General features: G+C 44.4%; 1 protein-coding gene across 2 annotated transcripts in view; it reads left to right on the top strand.

Moving 5' to 3' along the window:
- Positions 1 to 26,225, top strand: part of CFAP61 (cilia and flagella associated protein 61) — an 80,788-nt gene that overhangs the window by 24,348 nt on the left and 30,215 nt on the right. For both annotated transcript variants that reach the window (XM_044443021.1, XM_044443022.1), the window contains 6 exons: positions 111 to 250; positions 3,993 to 4,119; positions 4,478 to 4,555; positions 5,514 to 5,720; positions 9,186 to 9,320; positions 23,882 to 24,009. In XM_044443021.1, coding sequence (XP_044298956.1) covers positions 111 to 250; positions 3,993 to 4,119; positions 4,478 to 4,555; positions 5,514 to 5,720; positions 9,186 to 9,320; positions 23,882 to 24,009 — 815 coding nt within the window. The remainder of the gene's footprint in view (positions 1 to 110; positions 251 to 3,992; positions 4,120 to 4,477; positions 4,556 to 5,513; positions 5,721 to 9,185; positions 9,321 to 23,881; positions 24,010 to 26,225) is intronic.

The raw sequence follows: 26,225 nt of genomic DNA, 5'->3' as shown, positions 1-26,225 counted from the left end.
TCAACCATCAGTGCGTTCTTGTCCTTTATTTTGTAGGCCATCCTTTCTCATGTCTTAGAGTCATGTATGGTGTTTATGAACCAGTGTCACATGCGGTGTGTTCTTTCCAGGACAAAGATTTCTGCATCATCACGGTGCCCCACCTGGTGCCTGAATTTCATCTGATCCAGAACTTCGTACGAGTTGTTCCCTTTAATCATTCTACCCTGGACCATGAGCTGTATGTGTTTCACCGTTCTGGATTGCTCAAGTGAGTGATGCTTTTTTTATGATGGCAGCTCTCAAAGAATCATAGCTCAGTAAATTTTTTTAAAAAATGGGAAACCAGTTACTTCATCATTTTTGCATCTGCTGGGGGATGATAAATTCAGGCCAGAAAGTTTTCATCCAATGCATATTTTCAGAGAAGTTCTGCATGTCTTTGAACATGTAGATACAGTGGTAGACAATTCAGTTTATTTTGTGAACATTTAAAATGTCCCCACTTTAATGTTTTTGACCTGTCCTTCTATTATTATGATATGTGGATGGTAGTGGAATTGTTTTTCTTTTTGGGATAATACCGAAGCTCCATTAAAGTCTGAGCACCCCTGCATGCCTTGACATACATTGTCACGGGCACTGTGGGCTATGCCATTGTGTTCATTTCCTCCCCAGACCCAGTTTGGTTCTTGGTACATGCCATTACTTCATTTTCACAAGTTCCCTTGGCTTCAGGTGATCATTTACGCCAGTCTTCTCTCCAACCTGGAGGGGCATTGGGACAGCAACTCTCAGAATTCCCAGCCAGCAGGGCCATGGGCTGGGAATTCTGGGTGTTGAAGTCCAGACGTCTGGAAGGCACAAGGCTGGAGAAGGCTGATTTACAGATTTTCTAGTTGTTGCAGGGCAGGGGAGTCTCGGCCGACAGGTAGGGCTGCTAAGACGATAGAGCTAAGTTGAGGGGCTTACATTTAGCTCTGCATTTGTAAGCCCCTCACCTTTTTGAAGGGCTTAGAAATGCAGCCCCTACATTTGCCTTTTTGGCAAGCAGGTTTCTGACATTATTTGACTCTGAGCTGTTGCAATACCCTTTGCATTTTATTTCGGCAGCTCATTTTCTTTTTGCAAACGTTAGTGAACGGTCCCTCTGTTTATGAAAAAAGCACTATTCATAAAGAGCCTCTTGTTAGAAGCTGTGTCCTCTGAAAGGCTCTTTGCCGAGACCTTCTTCGCAGCCCTCCTCTGTCAGAAGTGATGCCACCCACGCCACCAGCGTCCGGAGGTTCCAGTGAGCGTGCCATCGGCCTGAACAAGAGGACGGGGCAAGTGGGCAGGCCTTTTTCTCACCCAGGCCAAGGAACGGCGTGTTTCTGGCTTGGCTTTTATGAAGAAGTGGGTTAGCAGCCTCACCATACTTGCAACACTTGTGGACAGCTGCTTGATAGTAGAGTATAGGAAGTGTTTTGGGGAAGAAAAGCAGCCCGGAGGCATTTCCAGCGACATGCAGGTGTGCCCCGGCGCCTGCATGCCCCATTTTTGTTCTGTGAAGCCACACAAAAGCAAAGCTGGATTGTGGAGACGCTTAGCAACGCTCTTGCTTTTGCAGTTGCAGGGAAAGAGCAAAAGATGAAGCTCTGTGAAGCCTTTGATGGGCTGCCCATATATTGGGTTGTGGGCCAAATTCATTTTGGGAACTGTGCAGAGATGGCCCAGAAGGATTTCAGAATTGGACGGCATATAAAAACTTTAATTAAATAAATAAAATAAAAAGTTTGATTTAATTTATTTAATTAAAAAAATTAATTTACTTATTAAATAAAGTTTTTTAATTAAATAAATACAATTTCTGAATCAAATGTTACTATATCTGACTCCCACCTAGACATTATATTTCTTCTGTATCCTGTCCTTGGAAACTGTTCACAGGTGTCAGGATAGCTGCCCCACTTCATATTTCTCATACCAGGTCACCCTCCACAGAGAGGTGGTATCCTCCAAGATATCTCTTTACATGGAGGAACAAAGATGAAGGCATTATAGACAAGAGTTAGCATGGTTGCAAAGCAACTCTGGACCAGCAGCTCTCGAGTGAGAATATAATTCCTGGCCAAGATGTGAATGTGAGCTGAAAACTAAAAAGTAAATGGGAAAAAAAAGTCAGTCACATAAAAGCCAGTGTCAAGCCCTAATAATCCCTTCCTGATGAGGAAAAATATAAAAAGCAAAGATCAATGTACTGTTTTTGCACAGTGAGGTTTTAAAAGACATGTGAATAGAGAGCCAGTTGCTGGGAATGGATGAAAAGCAAACCCAGCAGAAGCGAGTACAGCCGGACCGAGGAGACATGAAAGTGCAAAGGCAGAAAGATAAAGGCAAAGCTCTAAATGAAAGACTGATTAGCAAAGGTGTTGTAAGTCCTCGCACAAAAGCCGGTGGATGGCAAATGAAGCACTAGGCCTGCTACTTAAAAGGGAGGAACGAGAAATAATACGATGGCAAAGTGTAGGCTGAAATGCTTAATGGACACTTCTCTTCAATTCTGACTGCACCGCGTCATAATAATGGTGCCGCACTTCTGGTCAGTCAAATGAATCAGGTCAGGCTTCTAGAACTAGTTAATTCTAACTGAGGGCAAAATGAACATACACAGGCAAAATACATTTTTTCTCCTGGTCTATCATTCTCATAATGGGTCTGATTTTTTTAAAAAAATGCACAAAAAAGAAAAGCCTATTTTTCAGGTGCTATTTTATCCATTTTCAGACAGCTTCTTGCACCTAACTACACAAACGGATGCTTTTTGTAGTTTGTGCTTATACACCTGGGAGGTAGAAGCAGACATTGGTAGCATTTGGCATCCAGAGAAACTGGAAGAAAACATCTGAAGGTGCCATGAAATGTGTCATGCACTATATTAGTAATAAATAATAGACTTTGGGGAAATTATCCATAATTCAAACTTGCCCCTTTTTTTAGTTCTCTCTGCAACTTTATTCCCCCCACAAAAAACGTATGAAAAAGACTTTTTGAAAAGAGCAGCAAGCTCCAATCATTCTCAGTATCCTTCACCATTAGTCTTAGTTTTACTTTTCTCTTTGGCTTTTTGGATTGATGAAGCTTTCTTATATCTGAATGCAGGGAAAAAACTGGTAGTTTAATATGCATATTACCACACAGAATTCTTCTGTACATATTACTTTGCGAAAGGTATTTTCATTGACCTTTGCTGGCTCATTCACTTAATGCGCCACAGCCAACAACTCATAAACCTGAATGTGTGAACTAATCCACTATTTGCAAAGACTAGCTGTCTGCTGCTTATTAACTAATAAGGGGAGCCAACCAGTTTGTGGAGGTTTTGTTGTGTAGGTTGTGTGCTCCTAAACCAAAGCACAACTCCCTCAATTCACTGGGGGAAGCCATGTCAGTTACTAAATTCAAACTCATGTCAGATTGTATAGTGGGTAAGCCTTGAGATATAAGATAGTCAAACTCACCTTGAAGAAACATCCAACTATTACATAAGAAGTCAGCTTTCTCTGCCTTCTAGAGTTGCTACTCAGCATGGCCAAGCAGGCTTTGATGCCATTTAAGTGTGAGGGTACGGCAAGCAAAGGTTCACCGGGGAGAACAGCAATGATTACATAAATGCCATATGCCTATCCGTACTTGTGTATTTAATCAGAGGAACTGAGACAGTAACTGGGTTCACATGATCACAGAAGGGAAGGGAAGGGACGCGACAGGATGGGACGTGGCACATCTCCTTCCTACCATTCCACACGTGCAAGCTGTGCACTTTCTCACTTTCATGCATACCTGCACCAGATGCAGGCGGTCATATTGTCCCAACCTGGCAAGAGTGGCTTGGAAACGACTCCCACTGCTCCCCGTGCCGGGTTCGGATGGCATGGCAAGCCACACCTGGCCACCGTGGATTCTTTCTGCCGTCATTATTGGTAGACAATTGATAGACACCATAGTTCACCATTTGGGTTTATTTCTCTAAGGTCTTTTCTTGTAAGAGCAGCGAAATCTGATGATGTATCTGCTGTTGAAGCGCTAATCAAAACCCTGAAATTGCACAAAAGCATACTGGATGACTTGAATAAATACCTGTCAGCACGAAGAGATCCGGTAAGCTGTTGGACTAGTTTAAATTGACTTTGTTCTGTTTGGACTGTGAGATGGTACAAATAAGAACTTGTTTATTTGTATGAGGTTTCAAAGCTTTAAAAGTTGCCGCTGTACTAAAAGACCAAAATGTCCTTTTGCCTTTTATATGCATTTATATCTGATGTATGCAAGAAGGGAAATGAAATTATTGAAATTATATGAAATTATTGTTGTAAGCCGCCCCGAGGCTTCGGCGAATGGGGCGGCATAAAAATGTTTTAATAAATAATAAATAAATAGATGGGAATTATGGTGCAGAATGATCAGTAAAGTATTAATATAAAAGATTGTACATCAACTCTTTTACTTTGCTTTTCAGGATGGGACACCGGTCCAGGCCTATGTAGCAGAAGTTTTGGGACAAATAGTTGGAGTATCAGTTATTAGGAATGAAATGGTAGATATTCATATTTGTAATTGCTTTTCTTTCCATTTTTGATTGGAGAATGCCACACTCTGCTGACAATTTTATTACATTTTCTCCAGAGCAGGAGTGTTTTCACATTCAAATAAACATAAGATCTCCAGTTTGGACATTAACTTGTTTCCACCATGAGAGAGGTAGGAAGACGAGAGCGAGCTTTCTTTCTTCAAACACACCTTTGCATACCCACATGTGTGTGTGTATAAATAAGAGGGAGAAAAAGAAAGAATACAAGGCATGAACAACCCTTGGTCAAAGGGGTGAGGAAAATAAGATTATGAAAAGGGCAACTTTGCATGCCCTAATCATTTATAATTTTTTTCTTTCCCACACTCTTTTCTTCAAAAGAAAATACACTAAATTAAAAGTAATATTTCTTTATATATACATTTAGTATTTTTTTGCCCCCAGTTTCCAACTCTTTTTCAATTAAAGAATGTTTTGCTCCCTTTGTTATTTAATACTGTATAATAAACTTTTCTTCTTGGAAAGAGCCAGCAGTATCCACAAAACGCTGAATGACGCCTTGCCAGTAGCTCCTTGTTAAACTACTCATATTCAACATGGAAGGAAGCCGTGTAGCTCTGAGGGTAGAATGATAGAAAATGCATTAACCTTAGAGCCACATGTGTCGTTCTGAATAAAGCTGAGAGTTCCTGTAGTTCATTAATGAGGATGGATCCCCATTTCATAGCAACTGATCAACTAGGCATTTTAAATATTTTGTATTAATAAGAGAAATATTGCTAAAGCACTTACTGGCACGCTTTCAATGGTAATGTCTTCCCATTAGGTCTTTGGGGGTGGGGGTGGTTAGCCAGGAAGTTGGTGGCTTGTTGGTGGTCGATCATTTTTTCTTGAAAAAACAGCTGTTCCAGGAGAGACGCACACCTCACTGATAATCACCACAGGGCTCTGAAATGTTTTCCAGGATGTTGAATATATTCGCTCACACTACAACATCGAAGACTTTATTTATTTCAGTCACTATCAACAGGAAGAGCATGGGCACCTTTACCATTTTGCTCTGAACCCAATCTTTCATCACTATGCCAAGCATTTTATGAAGGAAATCCTCCGGCTAGCCCACAAATCTTGCCTCTACTATCCCATTTATCCTCAGCCGGAAGAAGGCAAGGTAAAACTGCATAATTGATTCCTATTTTTATGTTTATTGCCTTCCTTAGAGTATATGCAGTTAGTCCACAAAAATGGCGGTCATGCTAGGGAAAGTCAAAGGCGGAAGAAGAAAAGGAAGAGCAAAATAGGACTTGACTCCGTAAAGGAAGCCACAGCCTTGAATTTACAAGAGCTGAGCAGGGCTATTAAGGAAAGGGAATTCAGAGGGTCACCATAAGTTGGAAATGACAACACATAGCAACGACAGCAACAGACACATGCCCTCAAGTACATAAATTACACAGGGAAAGACTACAGAAATTCAGAAAATATTACATGGAAATTAATAAAAGAACTCAGTAGGTAACTGGATATCTTCATCAAGAGTCAATTTGCATGCAGGACCTCAGAAATCCATATAAAATGTAAGAAGAATAAAGATCCAGCTTTTCAATGGCAGCTCAGCAGATCACTTATTAATTCACAAAAGACATTCAGTAAAACTGCAAAGGATAATGTAAAACCAATCTAAAAAGTAGGGAATGCAAGTTCATTGTGTCCCCCTCTAAAATGTAATCCAAATATCAAACTCATTCAAAGTTTTTAAAGCTTGGAAGCCCATCATGCCAAACCCCCTCTGAAGAGTTGCTTGGCTTCTGGAACCTGCAAGGTCGGTCATAAGAATACTCAGCTCCTATTTGAACCTTTTTGGAGCAAGTCAGACGGGGTCTCCCGGGCCATCTAGTCTGACCCCCGGCTCCAGCCGACTCCGGAGCCTTTAGAAAGACATATGTGGAACGTGTGTGTGTGCCCAGTCGGAAAACCAACTCAGCAGTGCTGTATTTGGGTAAGCTTTGGGTTCTCCGCTGGATCAGCCGCAGTCAGTCACATAAATTGCAGGTCTTTAAAAGTGGCTGGCCAGCGGAGTGGCTAGAAGTGTGAGCTGGGGTCCCTGGTTCTAGCCTTGCCCCAAGGATGGACCTCCTGGCCAGGCTTATATCCACAAGCAAGGACCCTCAGGCTTGCTCATCCCCGCCTCTTGCCCCGCCCCCTGGCTGGGAGGAATTTGGAACCTCCTGCTTCTGACCAACCACAGCTTGCCATTGTTCAGGCCAAGCTTGCTTGCTTTAAACCAGACAGCCTCCATATCTGTGGTTTGGGGTTGGCTTGTTCCGAAACTAGCCCTAATTCATCTTAAGAGCTGTTTGTGGGCCCAGTTGACACGGCAAGCCAAAGTTAAGCAAAAGCGGAAACGAAAACTTCCTAACTGCCCCTCCCGTCAACGCGAGAGGAGGTGCAAGCTGGAATGAGTGGACTTGAATTAATTCATGAACTCATACAGTTGTCGTTATCACCACGTACCAGCTGCTCCATTTGACATGCCATAAAAATACCAGAAAACGCTTCACATCATAGAAGAAAAAACACAGGAAATAACCACGAACAATCAAAATCTAAGCGAGATCAAATAACATCAAGCAACATTAAAACCTTGATGGAACAAACAAACAATCTTTAGTTGTCATTAAAACAGTAACAAGAAACAACTTTGGTATCTGGGGTTTGGAGTTGGCTTGGTCTGAAATGAGCCATAATCATTCCGCCTAAGGAAGATTAGGGGAAGAAAGCCCAGGCTGGGGGTGCCCCTACCAAACACGCCCTGCCTTGCATACCTGCCAGCCTCCCATCGAACAGGACTTCCGGTGATGATGGCTAATTACAGGCAGGTTTTTAGCAAGCTGTTCTCCTCTCAGTCCCATTTCTCTGTGCAGTGTGGAAGTCACAGTGAACTGTCAGGGATATTTTGGCATAAAGCTTCAGTGAGTATTTTGAACAGTTGCAGCACGTCCTAGGAATACTTGCCATCAGAATTTTTGTAACAGATCAAGGCCACCCTTCCACAGAAATCCCAAGGGCCTGCCACAAAAGCACACATGGTTACCATAGTCTGTATCGTAGCTGTAGGGTAGAGTTCTGTCCGTGAGTCATCTAAAGCCCAGACAAGTAGGTTTTACTTAATAAAATCGCAGCATCAGAAAAGATTCAGTGGGTCGTTTAGCGTAACTTCCATTGACCTGCCCTGATTAGCAAACCGCTTCTCGAAAGTGTATTTCACACAGTTTCTTCTCGATTTAGTCAATTCCTAGGCCCAACTTTCAATATGCATATTAAGAGCGTTGTATATAGGATGTAACCTTTCAGAATTCATTCAGGCCTTTTGACGCAATAACAAGCCCTTACTAAGAGTAAGCAGGTAGATTCAGCCTCGGATTTATAAGCGAATGCTTAAAACGAGGTGACCCAAGGCGTGCAACTTACTTTAGCCAAAGTTATAGTTATAACAATAGGAATTGCTGGGAAACCTCCAACCAAATAAAGCGTGCATTATCACATTAATACTTTAACACATTACGTCCAACGTTCTAATATTTAAATTTGTGGGAAAGACCTGTTGAAATCCATATTTCAGTAAATGTTGCATTCTTTTATAAATATCAGTTTGAGGAATACTTAAGGAATAATTGTTGGGTGCTCAGCAAACCTTATTCCCAGGACTTTGTGGAAATAGGGACACCCATGTTCCATCTTGTTCTGGCAAATCGTGTAAGCCCAGGAGCTCAGTGAGCCAGGTAAATGCATAAGCATCCTTCCCACAAAGGAGGTGGCTGGATCCAAAAGCCTCACACGCAGCCATGAGTGTATCCACTGACATGCGGATGGAATGGGGAAGAATGTGCCAGGAATAAGAACGCATTAGCAATATTTATTTATTTCCTGCACGACAGGAAATTCAGTTTGTTTGTTTTAGGTCTCGTTATTTCTGTATTAACAGCAATTTAATCCATTTTTAATGCAACACAGACTTTTGGAAGCATTTTAGAATTTTTCCTTTTGCATTACTCCTCATTTCCTGTCGCTCTCCGGTTGGTTACATGCAAGCTATAACTGAACTTGTAATGGTAAAATAAAGCTGTTTTAATTATTTTTTATTTATGAAAACAGCAGGATTTTTTCTTTGCATTTGTGCAATTTTGTTGCCGTTTTCATTTGGATAAATGTTGCATTTTACTGCATACCCATTTTCTATAAACATTTTTAACCCCTCTTTTACCAAAGAACTGGAGGTGAACAGTAAGCATGTAGCATTGTTTAATTCGATGAAGGTAATTCATGACGGCAGCAGAGGAAAATATCCTCTCGGGGAAGCTACTTGTGCTGCAAAATCCCATAAACCAAGTCACTTGTTTATCTGTCATTCCCACTGAGATAGTAATATAATTACTCTCATAATTATCTTCATTAGTGTCGGGAATTAGCTGCAATCCATTCCTCTGCTCCAGGAGCGCTTGTTTTTTGGGAGGTGATATTTCTTTTGGATTTAATCGGGATAAAGGATTCTTATATTCACAAAGCACTCTTAAAGACAGCTGTGGTGCACTTTTCTGACATTCTCTGTGCTAAAAAATGGCTTGTTTTCCTTCAGTTCCAGAATCCCTGTGCCCATTCCCTGACATCTGCCCTTTATTACATGGTTCCCGTGCGACCAAGACGACAGATTGTCTATCCTCTGGAAAAACTTGGCATAAATGCGCCATCAAAAGAGGTCTCCAAGGATCAGGTGGGTAACAGAAGCAGCACCAAGCACAAGGCACAGCCTCAGCTAAATGTAAGCTTTGGCAGATGGGGTGACATTACTGTCTTAATGTTGGCGGACTGCTCCTTAATTACCTTGAACCTGATGTTCTTGCCCTTACTGTGTCGCGCTCGGCTGTATCATTTTCTAAGCATGCATTTCAAAGTGAGGATTACAACCAGCAGCCTTTGAGTTGTTCAGAATTAGAGAGATCATGATTCCAGAATTTAAAATAGCCAGATTCTCATTAGGGGTGTTTTATTGGGCTAGTTCATCCAGAGTTTGATCCTTCACGGGGAGGCAAATTTCCCGGACCGAGGCTTGTACTTTCCCCATGCCTTTCCCTTGTCCAGAGAGAAGATCTACAGCAGGGAAAAAATGGTGTCTCACTGAGGTCAATAAAAACCTCAAAATCAAAATGAGAGCTCACCTCAGTAGCATCCCGCTTCCCAGTGTCCAAGCAAAGCCCTCTGGGAAAGCCACATGACTCTCCCACAGATTCCCAGCGGATTCCTCCGAGGTTCCATTTCATGATCATGGCCATTAGCTTTTGGTGGTCCAATCTTCCATGACATTTCCTGCTCCCTTATTAACCCTGGCCCCCAACAGGTGGGGTGTGTATTGATGTGCTCTGAGGATGATAATATAGAATGCATAGAGTAGAAAAGACATCTGTTGTTTCACATGCAGGACTAAACTGGAATCTCTTTACAGCAAGGGTGAGGAACCTCAGGTCCAGGGGCCAAATCCAGCTCTCCTGGCATTCCATTCTGGCTCTCTGCACATTCCCAGATGTCCATGTCCTCTTCCCCAGTCACCACTTGTTTGCTAATCTTGTGGCTTCTGTGTAATTTCTCCCCCCCATTCTGACTGGTTGGAATCCCCCCCCATGTTTCTGAATAAGGACTTTAGGGTGCAGTCCAGTGACTGCTAGACTTTGTCCGAAGGGCATAGAATATCAGGGATTTGCCACTGCAAGGCTGTGCATAGAGCGGCAGTGTCGATAAAAATGCCCCTTTGGCTCTTAGACCCTCCTCCCCTCCCAGCTGTTCCGTCAGGTTCTGCGCGTCTTCTCCTCAACCCCAGATGTGGGCAGAGAGAGTGAAGGGAGGGGAGAATATGCCTTCAAGGCCTGTCCAGTGGGAAAACATTTAAGGGGGAGGGCGGGCAGAGAGGTGAACATCCTGCTGGCAGAATTCTGGCACAGGAGTCTGCAAAGCCCCCAGAGTGAGTGGCTGGCGATCTGCTAGGGTCATGGCCGACATTTCATTATTCTGGGGTGGGTCTTCTGTATGTTTAACGGCACTCTTTTTCTCCTTGTCTTACCAACCTTTGATCTTGGCCCTGCTCACCATTGGAATCTCTGAAGAGTATCTCTGAATCGGGCCCATTGACTGAAGGACCTTCTCTACCCTGCCTTTACACAGTTGCCCAATTTAGGGTGCTCCCTCCATTGTGTCTTGTAAATGCAGAAGAGACGATCTAAGCATGGATGGGGATCTTAAAGGGGCCTCATATTTGCAACTGCGCTCCTTTACATTTCACTCAGATTGATTGATTGATTGACTGATTGATTTCTCAGCTATTCTATTGATGACAATGAGGCATGTTGGGTTTTTGAAAACACAAAATGCATTTCCGTGTGTGTGTGTGTGTGTGTGTGTGTGTGTGTATTCCCATGTGAAGTTTTAAAAATGCCAAGATACATTTCAACACTGACGCCTGTCTGTTTGCAAATTGTTTAGGGATGTATACGAAGTGAATGCTTGGGCTTGCTTTATGATAAATTGTGCCTAAGTTTGTATATCATTTTAATGCAATATATTAGTTGCTTTCTAGACCCTTGGTTGCACTAATCCCAAGTAACTAAAAGGTTTCAGTGTCTTTCTCAGCCATATGGACCATGTTTCTAAATTCCTTCTGTTATCTCTTGGGACCTTTTTTCTGCTACTGTTCCCCACTGTCTACATGGCAAATTCTTCCCCATATTTGCTTGCTCTCTTCTTTTTCATTTCTCTCTTTCCACTCCTATATGTTGAGTGCATCATCACATTAAATTTTTTTTACTCTTATTTTCCAGTGCTCGCATTCTTCGTCTGAGAAGAATCCTCCATTACATAAAAGCAGCTTTAGCACCCCATTCCATTTTCTATTTATCTGCATTAAACAGTTTATGACATTTCTAGTTTCTTGTTTCTTTTTTGCAAATTCACCTTTTCTGCTCAATTCGGGATCTTTATGATTTGTCCTTTTTATGTGGATACTTCTCATGGCCCCTTAGAACAACAGGCAAGAATATAAATAAATAATATTTCAGTAACTACCCCCCCCCCACACACACACAGTTCCATCTGCTCTTCTGCTCTTTTCCACCTTTCTTCTGAGGAATCTTACCTCCTGCTTCCCGGCTTGCTCTTTCTCCTCCCCTTGCCGGATCCACCATCACGTAACTCCGACACTACCCCTTTCAACAGGGATTGCACACTCATGCTGTTCCCATCCACCTCAGGAAAACTTGCCCAGTAGAATCTTTCAAAGAAGCTTGAGGAAAGCCATGCTGGAATAGACCAGTGATCACCCAGCCCCGCACTCTTCTCTCCTGGTGGCAAGCCGGCTGCTTGCAGGATCCCTCCAGCAGGATGGGTGCCATCCACCAGGATGGCCACTGGCACTTGCAGGCCTCTGGTGAAGAAGAGAGCCCTTGGCCAGCAAGGCTAGGAGCCACTGAGGGTGTTCCCTGGGAATTATTTGTCTGATTCCCTTTTAATTCAGGGCCATCCCTACTCTCTCTGCAGTGATCCCACAGTTTAACTCTGCATTGCATGAAGAAGGACTTCCTTTTATCTGTCCTGAATCACTCACCAGTTTGCTTCATGGGATGACTCCTGGTTCTAGCGTTACGGGAAAGGAAGACTAAATGTCTCCTTTTGCACTTTTTCCAGACCATGCATACTTTTATACACCTCTATCACGTCTCTCTTTACTCGCCTTTTTTCTAAGTTAAATAATCCTAGTTGTTGTGAGCATTCCCTGGAGGAGAGCTGTTCCAATGCCTTGATCATTTTAGTTGACTGTCTCTGCACTTTTTCCGACTCAACGGTGCCATTTTTCAAGGATGGTGCCCAGAACTGTGCACAATATTCTAAGTGTAGTTATACCAATGCTTTGTATAAGGGTATAAGTTGCATATGAAGCTCTGTATATATGGCTCCCAAATCTCCATTTCCTAACATGAAATCAGGTTGCTGTCCAGATGTCTCACCCTAATTTCATCCCAAATTCTCCCTCCTATTTCTCTTCACTCACCTTCCACATTTTGCCCCATTTCTCACTTTCTTGCCATCACACCCTGTTCTCCGTGGCCATACAAATCCGCATTCCATCTCCGTCCATCATTCCACATGCCCATTGCTTCTGGGAACTGCCATTGTAGGAAGTTTAATTAGCACTAAACAAACAACTGTATATCTCCATCTTCTTACGGCTTTTCCTGTCCCCAAACATTTTATAAAAGATGCAGCAGATGTGATGAATGCCTTACTATGTCGCACCTATTTTTGATAGAAAATTCCAGAGTGTGGTATGAAAAAAGGGTTTTCTATGGTAATATGTCATCGTTCAAATTATTACTATGCTCCGCTTATTGTTTAGGAACATCCCTGATATTTCTTTCTTTTTAGTAGGTGATTGTTTCTCAGTTTTTTTGGTCTTTGCTTCTTTCTGGTGCAGTCAGTTTCTTTCTTTCTGGTGCAGTAGTTTGTTACTCTATGCAGGGTTTCTGGCAAGTCACTGATGGTAAGTGATGTGTATGTACAGAATGTTCACAAATATTTCCGTGAATATTTTCACCTTGCCAGAAAGTGACTTCACATGTTTTGAACACTAATCTATAAAAGCGGATATGCATATTCTTAGGGAAAGTCATCTGAAGGTTGGGATATAAACCTTATACATTGGTGAATAACACATAAATATGAAAATTAAATGCCAAGTTATTAGTTTGGAGTCTAACGAGTATAAATAGTTTGTTGTTGTACATAAAGGGGACCACTTGTCATCATTCCCCATTCAAATTCCAACCAGATTGCTACTGCAAGTTGTGCCAAGTTTTTGTTCATATTTCCTCCATCTGTGCAATTGGCTTAATTATACAACTGAGTACTTTTTTCTTTTCTTTCTCATGAATTAGCAATAACTGTTTGGAAACTGGTTGTAATATTTAGAATGCTTATCTGCAAGTACAAATGTTTGGTTTTTGCTCCAAAAAACCCTAAGATATTTGTTGGACCTCAATTCAGAGAGTTTCAGCTCTTGAGCAGTATGGAATGCAAATAAATTATATGTATTATATTCCAGTAAACTAAAAATTTGTTAACGGCTCCTTCCTCTGCCTCGACCATGGCCATTTCACAATCAGATGCAATCTAGGCTTGAGTCAGAAAGAAAAGCTGATCTTGAGAAACTTCCACATTGTTTTGAAGATCCTAAGGGAGACATAATATTTTAGAAGTGGATAAGGTGCCCACAGTTCCCTGAATTTATTTATTTATTTGTGAAATTTATATGCCGTCCTATTGCAAAAGCCTCAGGACAGCTTACATAACAAAATACAAATATCAATATCAATAAATTATAACAAAGTGTCAACAACATAAACAAGTGAGGAGCAATCCAACCAGGTTGCTCATAATCCTCCAGACATGGATGGCCTCCTGTGGAGATGGGAGGGAGGGGAAGGCCACCACTGTGTCCCTTCCATCCTGCAGCGAATTTTGATCTTGGCCAGCCTGCGGGGGCACTCGGGGGCAGGATGGAAGGTGGCTGAAGGCCCGCCAAGAAACCCTGTCCCTCAGCAGTGCCGTTCTCCTCCTCTTCCTGCCACCTGCGCCCGACTGATGTGGTTCTTTCTGTGCCGCAGGCCGGACTGGGGGAACTCGCCGTGCAGAGACCCAACTGTGGGCTTGGAACAGTTTCCCACTTTCTTAGCTGGTTGTCTGAAAGATCCTACGGTTGCCTAAAGACTGTCTGGTAGTCATAGGATGGTGCTATTTGAGTGCTTCCACAAGGATAGCAGGAACCCCCCCCCTTTTTTTTGTACACTTCTTTTTGTTTAATATATATTCCTGACATGCAGTATGGAATATTTGAATGCAGTGTGAATAATTAGCTCGAGAACAGGAATGTATAATTATTTTAAGCACTTATATATTATCAACTTGTTTACATTCTCACCATCTGGGAGGATTCTGCCATCCATCTGTTTTGTGTAATTATGTAATTATCAATATAAGCCTAGAATAGGTTAATTAACAAGAATAACTGTTCCATGATGCATAATAAAAGTGTCATGTGCGCACTGAATTAGTTCTTCTTTCTGACCCACCTACTGTTCATGATTTACTCTTTCTTGATTGCACTCAGACTGTCAAGTTTTATTATGTACTTGAGGAGACTTGCTTCTCTTGCCACTCACGAAAAGGCAGTCGAATCGGTTGTTCTTGCTGTTGCTTTCTCAGCTCGGTAGCGCCTTGAGGAAGAGATGTTTGCTTTCTCTGCTCAGTGGGCAGGCCAAAACGTGGACCCTTTGTGGGTTCAATTTGCTGGCCCAGCCCCCCCGCAAAGCAGGGGAGTGATGGCCGGGCCGTGTCCGCGTGGAGCCCGGGGCTGCCATGGCGGGTCCCTTCACCCATCCCCTCTTCTGCGATTTGCTCTGCCTGTGACTGGGGCACCCTCTTCCCCGTGAGTGGAAGCCGTGGGGCCCAGCACAGGAGATGGGGAAGGACCGGCAGACTCGGCGGCAGGTGGCAGTGGCGGCAGGGGTGGGCATGCAGTGGAGGGGAAGCTAATGGTGGGCATGGCAGGCGAGCGGGCCTCCTGCTAGTCCTGCCGCCACGCAGCCGCCTCGGGAGCATGGCCGCATGGGCCTCCCGCAGGGACCAGCCAGCCAGCGTGTCCCTAATCCACGTCGCTTTCGCATGTGCTCACCCATAAGTCCCGGCCAGTGCTTTGCAACATTAATCTGTTTGGGTTTTAAAACCCGCATTAAAAATTTAAGCACCACATTAAAAATTAAAATGGGAAATGCGGATGTTTTTGCAGGCAGATTTTCTCTCCGTCTTCACATTTCCAAAGCTATTTGCATTTTTGAGCTGAGGGCTGCTTTGGAGCATTCGGGAAGTGTGAAAGCCAGTGAGTAACCCAGTTCCAAGTTCACACATTACGCTGGGAGGGCTAGCTCAAGTCAGCTGAAGCTAGAATCCACAAAGATCAGATTCCAGCAGCACACCCAGCTTCTCCATCTTCCCCAGCGTGAGTTCTTCACAGCTGAATCTGTTTGATTTCTTCGGGGTAGCTAAATATCGTTAGACCCTGGACATAATGGGATTCCTGCAGGCAAGAAGGCTTGAGAGGTCCTTCACAACCGTGACTTGGCATTTTACAACTGCTTCTACCTTCATGCATATTAGAAAAACAATAAACTGTTTGCAAACATGGGTGGTCCCTGGTTGTGTGTGTGTGTGTGTGGACCGAGCTGTAGCACTGTTCGCATTTCCCTATTTATGTATAAGTGCTTGTCTGTTCTTTATGAAGGGCTCCATGGATTGTTAGTTTCAGTCTTTGCAGTTAGCACATCTGATGCAGCAGAATAAACGCCGGGGGGGGGGGGGGATACTCACCTTTTATTTTTTTCCAACGCTTTTTTGTTTTACTGGCCACTTCTGCTTCTCAGCACCACTTCCCCCTCCTCCTCCGCTCTCACTGTCCTTGGCCTCTTTTGTCGAGACTGCCGTTTAATCCAATTCGATATGGCAATTGACATGACTTTGTTTATAGGCAAAATTGTTGGAAACGGGTTTTCAACTCGGAGAAAGAGCAGTTTGCGACTTATCAGTATAGGTATACTTCCTAATACATACGCTTAGGAGTCCTAAGCCTTTGAGAATGGACATGAGAAAAAGATACAGTTAATGTTACAGATTTAATTTAGCAGAGATGGATTTTCCAAGAAGCAACAGTTGCTCAAGATTCTGTTGTGCATGAGTAATAAATTGTTAATGATTTGTGTAGAACACGCATGGATGAAAACCATTATTTATTTTACCATCTCTTGCCCCATGTAGTTGATGATTTTATAGCCCTCACAGTCATGCAAACACATTTGTTCTGAGCTGATGGCTGGTCATAAATTTCCTCACTGTAAATGTCAGTGGGTTTTGTGTGCTACTGCCATTACATCTTGCTTGGAAGTCTGAGCATTACTCAATTATGAGGAAGCACCAGATGGCATCATTAACAGGAATGCTCCGAATGTTTACCACTTACGTGCATGTGTGAAATTAAAAGTAAGGTGACCTCCCCTCAGTTAGAAAGCATGATGTCAGTAGGATACAGGTGTTAATGTTGTTTGCAGAAAACTGGTCTGCAAAGCTGTTTTTCCTCTGTGAATCTTTAACACAAAATGGGACAGGTTGGTATCCTGCTGAGCTGTCTGGAATAGGAACAGACTGGAATAGGAACAGAACACTGTTCCTCAAATATTCCTATTGCCCTGGAATAGGAATATTTGCCCTATTGCGTTACTACAAACAAACCTCAAATTTCCCCTTGTATTGCACTGTAGTTGTTGCATTATTGCATGTGCTGACGATTATTTTCAGTCTCAAATCTGAATTGTGCGGGGCAAACTAAAATGGAATGCTAAAACTGGTTTTAAATCATGTCTGCTTGATGCAAAGGGTCTTTGTAGTTTTAATGAGTGTGTGTTGTCATTTTGCGTGGACAGAACGGATACCATCACCTTGAAACCTCCCATGGCCTCGTGTTTCAGTCCTTCCAAAGAAAGGGAGAGTAGTCATGCTGTGATACAGATAGGCCTGGAAGCGCCGTAAGGAATCCTACCGGCACGAGAGCCAGTCTCGACAAGCCAGGCAGCCTGCTGGGTTTTGACACATTAACTCCCAGCAAGAGTTTTCTGGGCCCCAGCTGCGTGTATATCCCATAGTGCGGCACGGCTTTTTCCTGGGTTAGGCTCGGAACAGAAGCTCTTCTGAAATGAAATGTTTATCAGACGGAAATGCTTTACATGAGAAGGCAAAATATCAAGGGTTTGGGCATCAAAACATTAGATTTCGTTCAGATATGAAGAAGGGTGAGCTGCTTGGGGCCGTATCCAGCGCCGCACATGTGCTAGCAGGACTCGGGGCTGGCGCAATGGAAAGCGAACCCTTCTTAAAGCGAAACACTCATTTCTGGAGCAGAATCGGTCCTAGAAGGGAGCACTTGGCCCATTCCAGGAAACAAGCATTTTGGATTTTTGTGGGAGTGCGTCTGTTGGTCCACCAATGGCTCCCGGCACATGTAAGCCCACAGAAGCACAGGAGCAACCTTAGACCCTGCTTGTAAAAAGGCAGTGTTTCAAATGAACCATTTAATGCCAAAAGAGTGTTCTATTTCAGTTATTTTTAAGACTGCAAATGTGAAATTACTTTTAAGCTGAACGTTGTATTGTTCAGTGGTGGAAAAATCCCAACCAAAGACTAACTCAAAACCAACCTCAGCCATCTTAGCACACATTTTACGAGGGAGGCAACCCTCCCCGTGTTTTCCTCACAGGAAGTTGGTGCACAGTATTAGCACTGGGCAAACACCAAAGAATATCCTCCCTAAATCATTGGCTCCCCCGAACATAGCTGAATGCTCCAAAACACTCTAGGAGAGCAACTCCCTAGAGGCTGATCCCTCTTTTGTCTGCTGTCCTACCTCTTCTGGAATCCTGTGTCCAGTTCTGGGCACCAAGATTTAAGGAAGATGCAGGTAAATTAGAAAGGGTCCAGCGGAGGGCAACCAAAATGATCCAGGGTTTGGGGACACTGCACTGTGAGGAGAGACTGAGAGAGCTGGGCATGTTCAGCCTTGAGAAGAGAAGACTGAGGGGAGACATGATATCCCGCTGTAAGTACCTCCAAGGCTGCCACAAAGAGGAAGGTCAAGATCTCCTCTTGCTGATGCCAGAGGGCAGGACACGGAATAATCAAGTCAAGTTGAGGCAACCCAGATTCAGGCTGGACATCAGGAAAAGCTTCCTCGCGGTCACAGCAATATGAGAGTGAAACCAGCTGCCTGGAGAGGTGAGGGGCTCTCCTGCACTGGAGACATTCAGAAAGAAACTGGACAGCCCTCGGAGTGGGGTGGAGTGACTTGGTGTCCTGCAGCAGCAGGGGGGTGGACCTGATGGCCTTCTTGGCCCCTTGCAACTCTGCTATTCTAGGATTCTGGGATTCTATGATTCTCTTCCAGAAGAGGCAAAAGAGGATTCCAGCACCCTCCCCCATCACTGCCGGAACTCTGTGCCAGTTGCCCGCTGCCCCTTCCTCCTCGAGGGTTGAGGAAGAACGGGTGACGCACAGTGGGAGCAAGCAACTTTGGGGCAGGGACCCTGCTTGGCATGGTGGTGCCCACCTTGGTCCCGCTAACTGATTCAAGCCAGGCATATGGTGCCCCCGTGTTTGAGCTGAGCCAAAATCTGCATTGTTTGGACCATCCGTGACGCCTCCGTCGCCACCATTGGTGTAGGCACTCTATCAAAAGGGCTGAATAACCGATATCTGGGATTTGAGGCATCCCTGGGTGAGTGGAAAGAAGACTTGAAGGGGCAGTAGAGCACAGAAAGGGGAAACTCAGGGCCTTGGAGAGGAGCTGTACAAGAGATCATGGGGCCAAGGAAAGGAAACGGGCATGGGAATGCCTCCTTTTGGAGAGGGGGTAGTGGAGCAAGAAGCCTGCTAGGAGTCTGTGTTAAGCGGGGTAGAAGCGAGCAGCTTGGAGGAATTACGGCAAACGGGAAGAAGGAAGATGTGAATGGCAGCAGCCCGCCAGAATGCAGACGTGTTGCTAGAACGGGGACTGAGTTGATGTCCATATGTAGATCAGCAGTTAATCTGCCTCAGGCACGGCACAGTGCTCCCAAATAGGGCAACCCAGGGGGAGCTGTCAAGCGAAGTGACTCCGTGGTACGGTTGCCACAGCAACGGTGCAGCTTGCTTTTCAGCGGGCCGACCTCCTGCTGCCATCTTGAAGCCAACTGGCCTGGAACAACACGGCGTTGGAAGGGCTTGCTGCCATATTCCGCCACCTAGCAGGCTGCGGCTCCTGTTAATTTTTGGGATGTGCCAAAGCATCGGGGCTGTCTCGAAGAAGCCGTAACGCGACCGCCCACTTGGGAGCGGGTTGGAGTGGCCGCTGCCGGTGCCCACTCTTCTGTGTCTGCCCAACTTGCTGCCGCGCAACTGCTGTGGCCGTCGTCTTCCAGAAGCACAGCGCTCCCAGCAAAAGGGAGAGGCACAGAATGCTGCGCAGAAGCAAGAGAGAGATGCTTATCAGCATCCCTGTGATGTTTATTCTGCCCACAGTGCTTCAGAAATGTAATTCTTCCATCCTTTCTCTCTGAGAGGCAAGCCCATGGAGTTCCACTGCCTTTCCTATAAACCAAACGCATGCACAACCTGAGCATTCCCTATATTCCATCTCTCTGACGCATGTCCATACAAGAAGAATATAGCGGATTTGGGGTTCTTTTAAAGCCCTAACCCTGCTTTGCACCACTGTACCTTCTTCCTGATGTGCAGCTTTGATCTGATATTTACTACTTTAAAGGTAGAATAGTAGGTGATTTGAACAGTATCTGATAGAAAGCAGAGATTTAGAATATATATTATTGAATTACAGTTAGCCAGTGATTTGCTCACTATTATGTCCATTCTATTGTTCTTAATCAAAATTATGAATTGGAATTAAAATAATAAATACCTGTTTTAAATTTGACAGCCGTGCACATACACTGATCTTAAATTTGGCTCCGTAGCTGCATGGCCAGCAGTTTTCATAATTACAGAATAGTTTTTTAATACCAAGAAGCTCATATTAATATTTCGGAGGTCACTAGCACGATGTGGCACACAAGATCCGACTTGAGCAAACCATACAATACTTCTGCTGCTTTGTAACAGACACCCTCCCGCACCTTGCAGTCAGTTTTCTCCACCTTGGAACAGTGTGCGCCTCTTCTGCAAAGTTACAATTTGGGCTACACATTGTGCCTGCCTTGTGGTTGCCACAGCAGACATGGTCAGAATTGGGTTTTGTATTTTTTTTTTTTTTAATTAATGTCACCATGGGATTTTTATGAAGGCCGGAATATAAATAGGGCCAACTCCATAACAGTCTTGCCACCATGTCTGCAGGGACGTAGCATGGGACAGCTAGTATGAACCTCATGAGATTCCCTGTCCTGCTCCATGCCACTGGTGGCCACTGGTGGCCGAATGTGTTGCATGAGACCTCCCAGGCCTTCTGGGGAAAACGCTGCAGGAACACCATTTTCCGCTGCTTCTGCCTGGTGGGCATAATATTAACACAGAAGTCCAGTTCTCCTGCTCTTCTCATTTCACCGAGTGATAGTCCCATTCTTTCCTTGCACACGGGCTTCCCATGCAAGCCCCCAGGAGAAGAAATGCTGTGTATTTCTCTGTATGCCATAATTCCAGTAAGGCCTTTGCCAAAGCAGGTCTAACTCTGAATCTTCATCTTCCTGCCTAGAAACAGAAAATTAAGTTTTTTGGGTACCTTTCTGGTCCTTTTGCGAGGAAATAAAACTCAACTGTTAAAATGGATTTGATATATAAGAAAAACAAAACACAAATAACAGCCCTTACGTCTTTTTAAAATACTGCTAGTCATGCTAGAGAAAGGAAGACTGGAGATGCTCTGCTAATGTACAAAATGCATTTTGCCATACATTGTTAAATGTGAGAAATGATGTCCATCTTCTACATACTTTGGAAGCATTTGAAGTGGAGGTGAAATGAACTAGTATTATGAATGAACGGTTGTGACAAGTGACACGGGAAAGCCGTCCTTGCATTTCATATCTGAAGCGTCCCTGGCCATTGTCAGCAGACGTGACAGCAAGGCAGGTGGCCACGGTAGGAGTCGCTCCACAAAGCACAAGGTCCAGGTGCAGCAATTCAAGATAATAAATCTTTTTCTGCTGCGCATTAGTTAATGATTAGGGCTTTATTCCGTAATGGGAGAAAATAAATCAGGTATGGCTTAGTGTTCCTCAACTCAGTGCTTTATCTGATGGCATATTTGGGAAACATCTGTAGACCTCTGTAATTTTTTTTTATTTTTGGAAGACAGAGAAATATCATGGATGATATTCCACTTTTCTGATTCCCTTCTAGCACTATTAGAGGGGGAATTCCTGGAGCATGGATGTACTAAAGCTATTGCCTGATGCTTTAAAAGTCCTAGACCCTGTTTATTGGATATCTTTGCATTCTTTTATCCAGTAAGCAACTGGTAAACAGGAAAATAAATATTCTGCAGTCCTAGGTTCCGGTCAGCCTGAGACAGGAGACTGGTAGTGTTGTACAGGGCTGTCAGATGAGGGAGAAAGTTTCAAGAAAAGAGCCACTTCCAAGTCTGTATCCATTGCACTCTATATTGCTCATGAATAAAGTACTTTGTGGCTGAAGAGGGAGTCTTTTGAGAGTGAGAGAAGCAAAAGGCATCCTTTTTTCCTTTCCCTTCCCCAGAACACCCCAATATTGGGAGATTTTTCTGAACTTCTTGGCAAGTATCTCCCAGACCATGATCTTCTGTTTCTTGGGGCTGGCACAGACCAGTTCCACCCTGCTCCCCATTCCTTCACCCCAAATGGTCGGCCTCACTAGATGATTTATATCAAAGGGCTTTACGAGAGGGAGGGACTTTCTACAAAGGGAAATGTCACCCTTCTACCACTCCTTAACTTCTCTGAATAACACGGGGAGCAATTTCTTTAATATTAAGGCATACAATTTCCACCAGTTCTGAGGAACATACTAAATTACCCTCTCTCTCTGTAAAGTGTTGAAATGGTGTTTAAGAATTTATCCTAATTAGTTTCTGTAAATGACTGGAGAATAATGCACTTCTAGGAAGCCATACTACAGATACTGAAGGCTAGGTAAGATTGTGGGAAAACATTTTCCGGGATATTTTTTAGAGACACTTCTTAACTGAGACTAATATTAACCGACATTGGCCACTGGATGTCATGGTTGCACTGCCAGAAATAATCAGGGAAGGAGAATCAACCTCAAGATTGGGAAAAAATAAAGTAAATATGAATTCTTAAAACGCAGCTCTAAATGGTTTATAATTCTCCCTGCAGAATGTTTCCTCTCTTTGAATTCTGTACTGCAAGACAGTTTCAGCATGTTCCATGAAGGGAGTCAGCTCTGGCATATAAGGGCTCTATGCATGTAGAGCATGGACATCCCATGCGTGCATGCATGCATCTCTTAAGATAAGAAGTGTTCTGATGCGCGCCCACCTGCGTGGTAGCCCCTGTGCGGGAGGCAGGGAAGCATCGGTTGTGGGCCACTCCAGCGGTAATGTGTGAGGATGCTGCTCATTGTTGTGGGACTACTCATTGTGTATTCAGGGCTACTCCTTGCTAAGGCACATGCCCAGAAGGTACTCAGTTATTTTTTACTTAGGCTGCAAGTAACTTCCATGTAAGCTGTGGGAAAGGACCTATGAATGCATTCGGTTGCAATCGTTCGTACTGTACAAATGCACCTGTCTCAAAATCGTTTGTTGCCTGGACAATGTCTCCATCCCACACCAGGACCAACACCCCAAAAGTTTTGCTTTTCCATCCAGCCATTCCCACTATTATTCCCCTCTTTGCCTCCATGAAACATGGCACTTCACCTCACTGCGTGCCAAGGCAAGCCCCTGACTGTTCTGTTCTGTTAACTGCTTCTATTCTGCTTTTAGAAATAAACTATTTTTTTAAATTATTCCATTGTCCATAGCCGTAGGCAGTGTGGTTGCAGCCCAGCAGAGCAGGGTGGTGTCGTGGTTAAGAGCATGGGACTGGGACTCGGGCGACGTGGGTTCGTGTCCCCGCTCGGCCATGGAGCCAACTGGGTGACTTTGGGTCAGTCACAGACTCTCAGCCCAACCGACCTCACAGGGTGGTTGTTGTGAGGATAAGATGGAGGAGGAGAATGATGTAAGCTGCCTTGAGCCCTCTGAAGGAAAAAGGCAGGATATAAATCGGCGGGGGGAGGGGGGGACTCACAGCCCTTGCACTTGCTTCATGTGGGTCGGGAGAAGGAAAGGAGAGGGCGTGAGAAAGCCGGGCTCACCACCAGCGTGGGGCCCGCATCTGATTCCCCTCCAGGGGTGTGGGAAAGCTTTGCACGCCTGCCACAGAGAGGGCAGTGCCCCACTTACTCTTTGCAAATGGGCGATCTGGCTGTGATGTAGGTCTTCCACTCCTTATTTGCATCTGCCATTGCAATGCTATTAGAGGTTCATTCATTTATTATTTTACTTAAAGCATTTCTGTGCCGCCAGTCACACCATGGCATCTCCAGGCGGCTCACAATCGAACAGTGAATAACCATTCTGATACCTCTTTAAATGGCAGTCTGTTAAGAAGTTCTCCACACTTTGACCCGGCTGTTCTTTTCTTTTAATTCCCCTTACAGGCGAAGTATGCCCTGAACCACTTTAATCAGAAGTTGTCCCTGGAGCCCAAGGTGTCCGTCAACACTAGAATAGTTGTTGTAGGGGCATCAAATGTCGGAATCTCCTTTCTGGAGACACTGATATTTTGGTAAGTCTTCAAACTGTGTGTGAGGGATGTTTCCCTCATGTCTTCTGCAGCAGTTTCTTCAGCTGACCTTTCCTGCAAGAGCCAGGGCAGGGCAGTGGTGAGGATGCTGGACTGGGCCTTGGGAGGCCTGAGTCCTGATTCCTGGACCCTGCTCGGCCATGATCAATTCTGGGCCAGTCACACGCTCTCAGCCCAGACTTCGTCACAGGGTCGTTGTGAGGCAAAATGGAGAGAAGGAAAACCTTGCAAGACATTTCTGGATTCCTTGCAAGAATAAGCACCGTGAGGCATAAATGTAATGTGATAACCCTACATCGCCTCAACGCAGAGATCTGTGGACTTGCTGGGGTGCACACGGAACCATGCCGTGTTCCTATTCATTTCTTGAAAGAGCTGCCCCTGGGCTGGAGCCACAGGAAGGACACTTGTGGCATGGTGAAGTCTTCATGGGTCAAGTCCTCGGAATCCAAGGATGGCGAGATGGCCTCCACCAGAGGCAGGAGCCAAGACCTGGAGGCTTGCTGGAGAACATGTCTCAGGGAACATCATGAAACGCCTTGTAACTGATCCCAGCCTGTGCGTCCTGGTTACGTGCAGACGACACTCACCTGAACAAAAAGATGGTGTGGGGCCCTTGGTCTCGGCCTGAAACGGAGAAGGGTCTCAACCAGCTGGAGCTGCAAGCAGTTGAATGGGTACTATGGGAGTTCAGTTCAGCACTTTACCTGATTCAACTGCTGCAGCTCTGGAGTCCTAGTGGATGGAAGAGATTTTCCCTGCAAGTGCCCAGAAATTTATCCCAGATGGCTGTAAGACATCCCTGGGGCCAGCTTCTAATACACCCTGGACAACCACCCACCTACACAAATTTGCATTGGAATGACGGTGAATTGGGAATTCTAAGAGCTTTGTTTTGAGCATACCTGGCGTATAGTCCAGCCAATTGAGTCTGCTGCAACGCAGCAAAAAAATTCAGTCCTGGGGTGCAAGGAAGGGGCAGCAGCCCAAAGGGTGAAGCATGTCTTAGAGCTTTTTGCAGGATGGTCTTGCAAAGGACCTTCGTAGATTACTGAACGGAATTTAGTAGATCACAGACTGGTCCTCCCCCAGTTATTTTCAAAACGAGGTTCTTAGAATTCCTGATTCGTAGTCATTCTGATGCAAATTTGTGATTTCATCGGCAGGTTGCATATGCCTGCGTCATTCACAGCAAGCAGCATTTTCCTTGCTAATACATGTATAAAAACCTGCTTTCTGTTTAGAATTAGTGTCTTTCCCATTTTCCTTCCTCTGGGCCTGTTTAGCAGCCTAAAAATGGCTTCGAAATTACATGCTTTTGAAGCCCTACTTGGGAGAAAGCTCCAAATCCTGTTATCTGGGAGCGCAATATTACACAATATCCTACACAGCTGTCTTGTTTGGCAGCAGCCAGCATAATGCTTGCTGTTTAATTAGGCTTTCTATCTTTACATTTGTCTGAGAACGTCAGGAGCCTTCCATGTTGCCTGCCACTAATTAGTTGACTAATTAAATAGTTAGTGCTTACTTGCTGATCACAGGGCTAACATGTAATGAATGTTTTAGTAATTGTTATTGTTTTATGCTATCTGCCTTTTGCCACATGAGTGGCTGAGATATGTGCCCTTTTCCTCTTGCTTTTTTTTCCATGCCGAGGAGAAATAATACCAAAGCAAAACAATGCAGCGGTTTGCCGGGTGCTCGGCATCATGGGAGTAGCAGCATTCAGACATTGTCTGCTTGCACCATTTAGAGCGAATGGAGAAGATCGATGTTCAGACGGAGATAAATAGGGCATGTTCTGTCTTGCCTTGTTGTGAAGTCACAGCCACAATGGGTGGTGTCTGTGACAAATGTAGGACATGCCCAATGAAAGACGAGCATCATTTGCAGCAATTAACAGAGGATAATGCTATGGTATCAATACACATCACCACATCAAGTGGAAATCCAATTTTAAGATGGGTGGGAATTAGCTTTAAACACTGGCCTGATGGCACACATTCATCCATCCATTCGTGTTTCATTCTTTTGCTACACACAGAGACTTCCAACGTGCCTCTTTTGCTTCAGTAGAAGGGGCAATGCCTCAAGAACGACAGGTTTTCTTTGACATTTCCCGTTTAGAATATCCTGCCTTTCTTCGATGGATTTTGCAACAGCATCTACAGAATTTCCAGGTAGCCTCATCCAAGCAC

The sequence above is a fragment of the Varanus komodoensis genome, unplaced genomic scaffold, assembly GCF_004798865.1.
Source record: "Varanus komodoensis strain SLA01 unplaced genomic scaffold, ASM479886v1 scaffold40, whole genome shotgun sequence".
In the NCBI taxonomy this organism is placed as follows: Eukaryota; Metazoa; Chordata; class Lepidosauria; order Squamata; family Varanidae; genus Varanus; species Varanus komodoensis.
The sequence above is the reverse complement of the archived record's forward strand: the minus strand, read 5'-3'. Positions and strand labels throughout refer to the sequence as shown.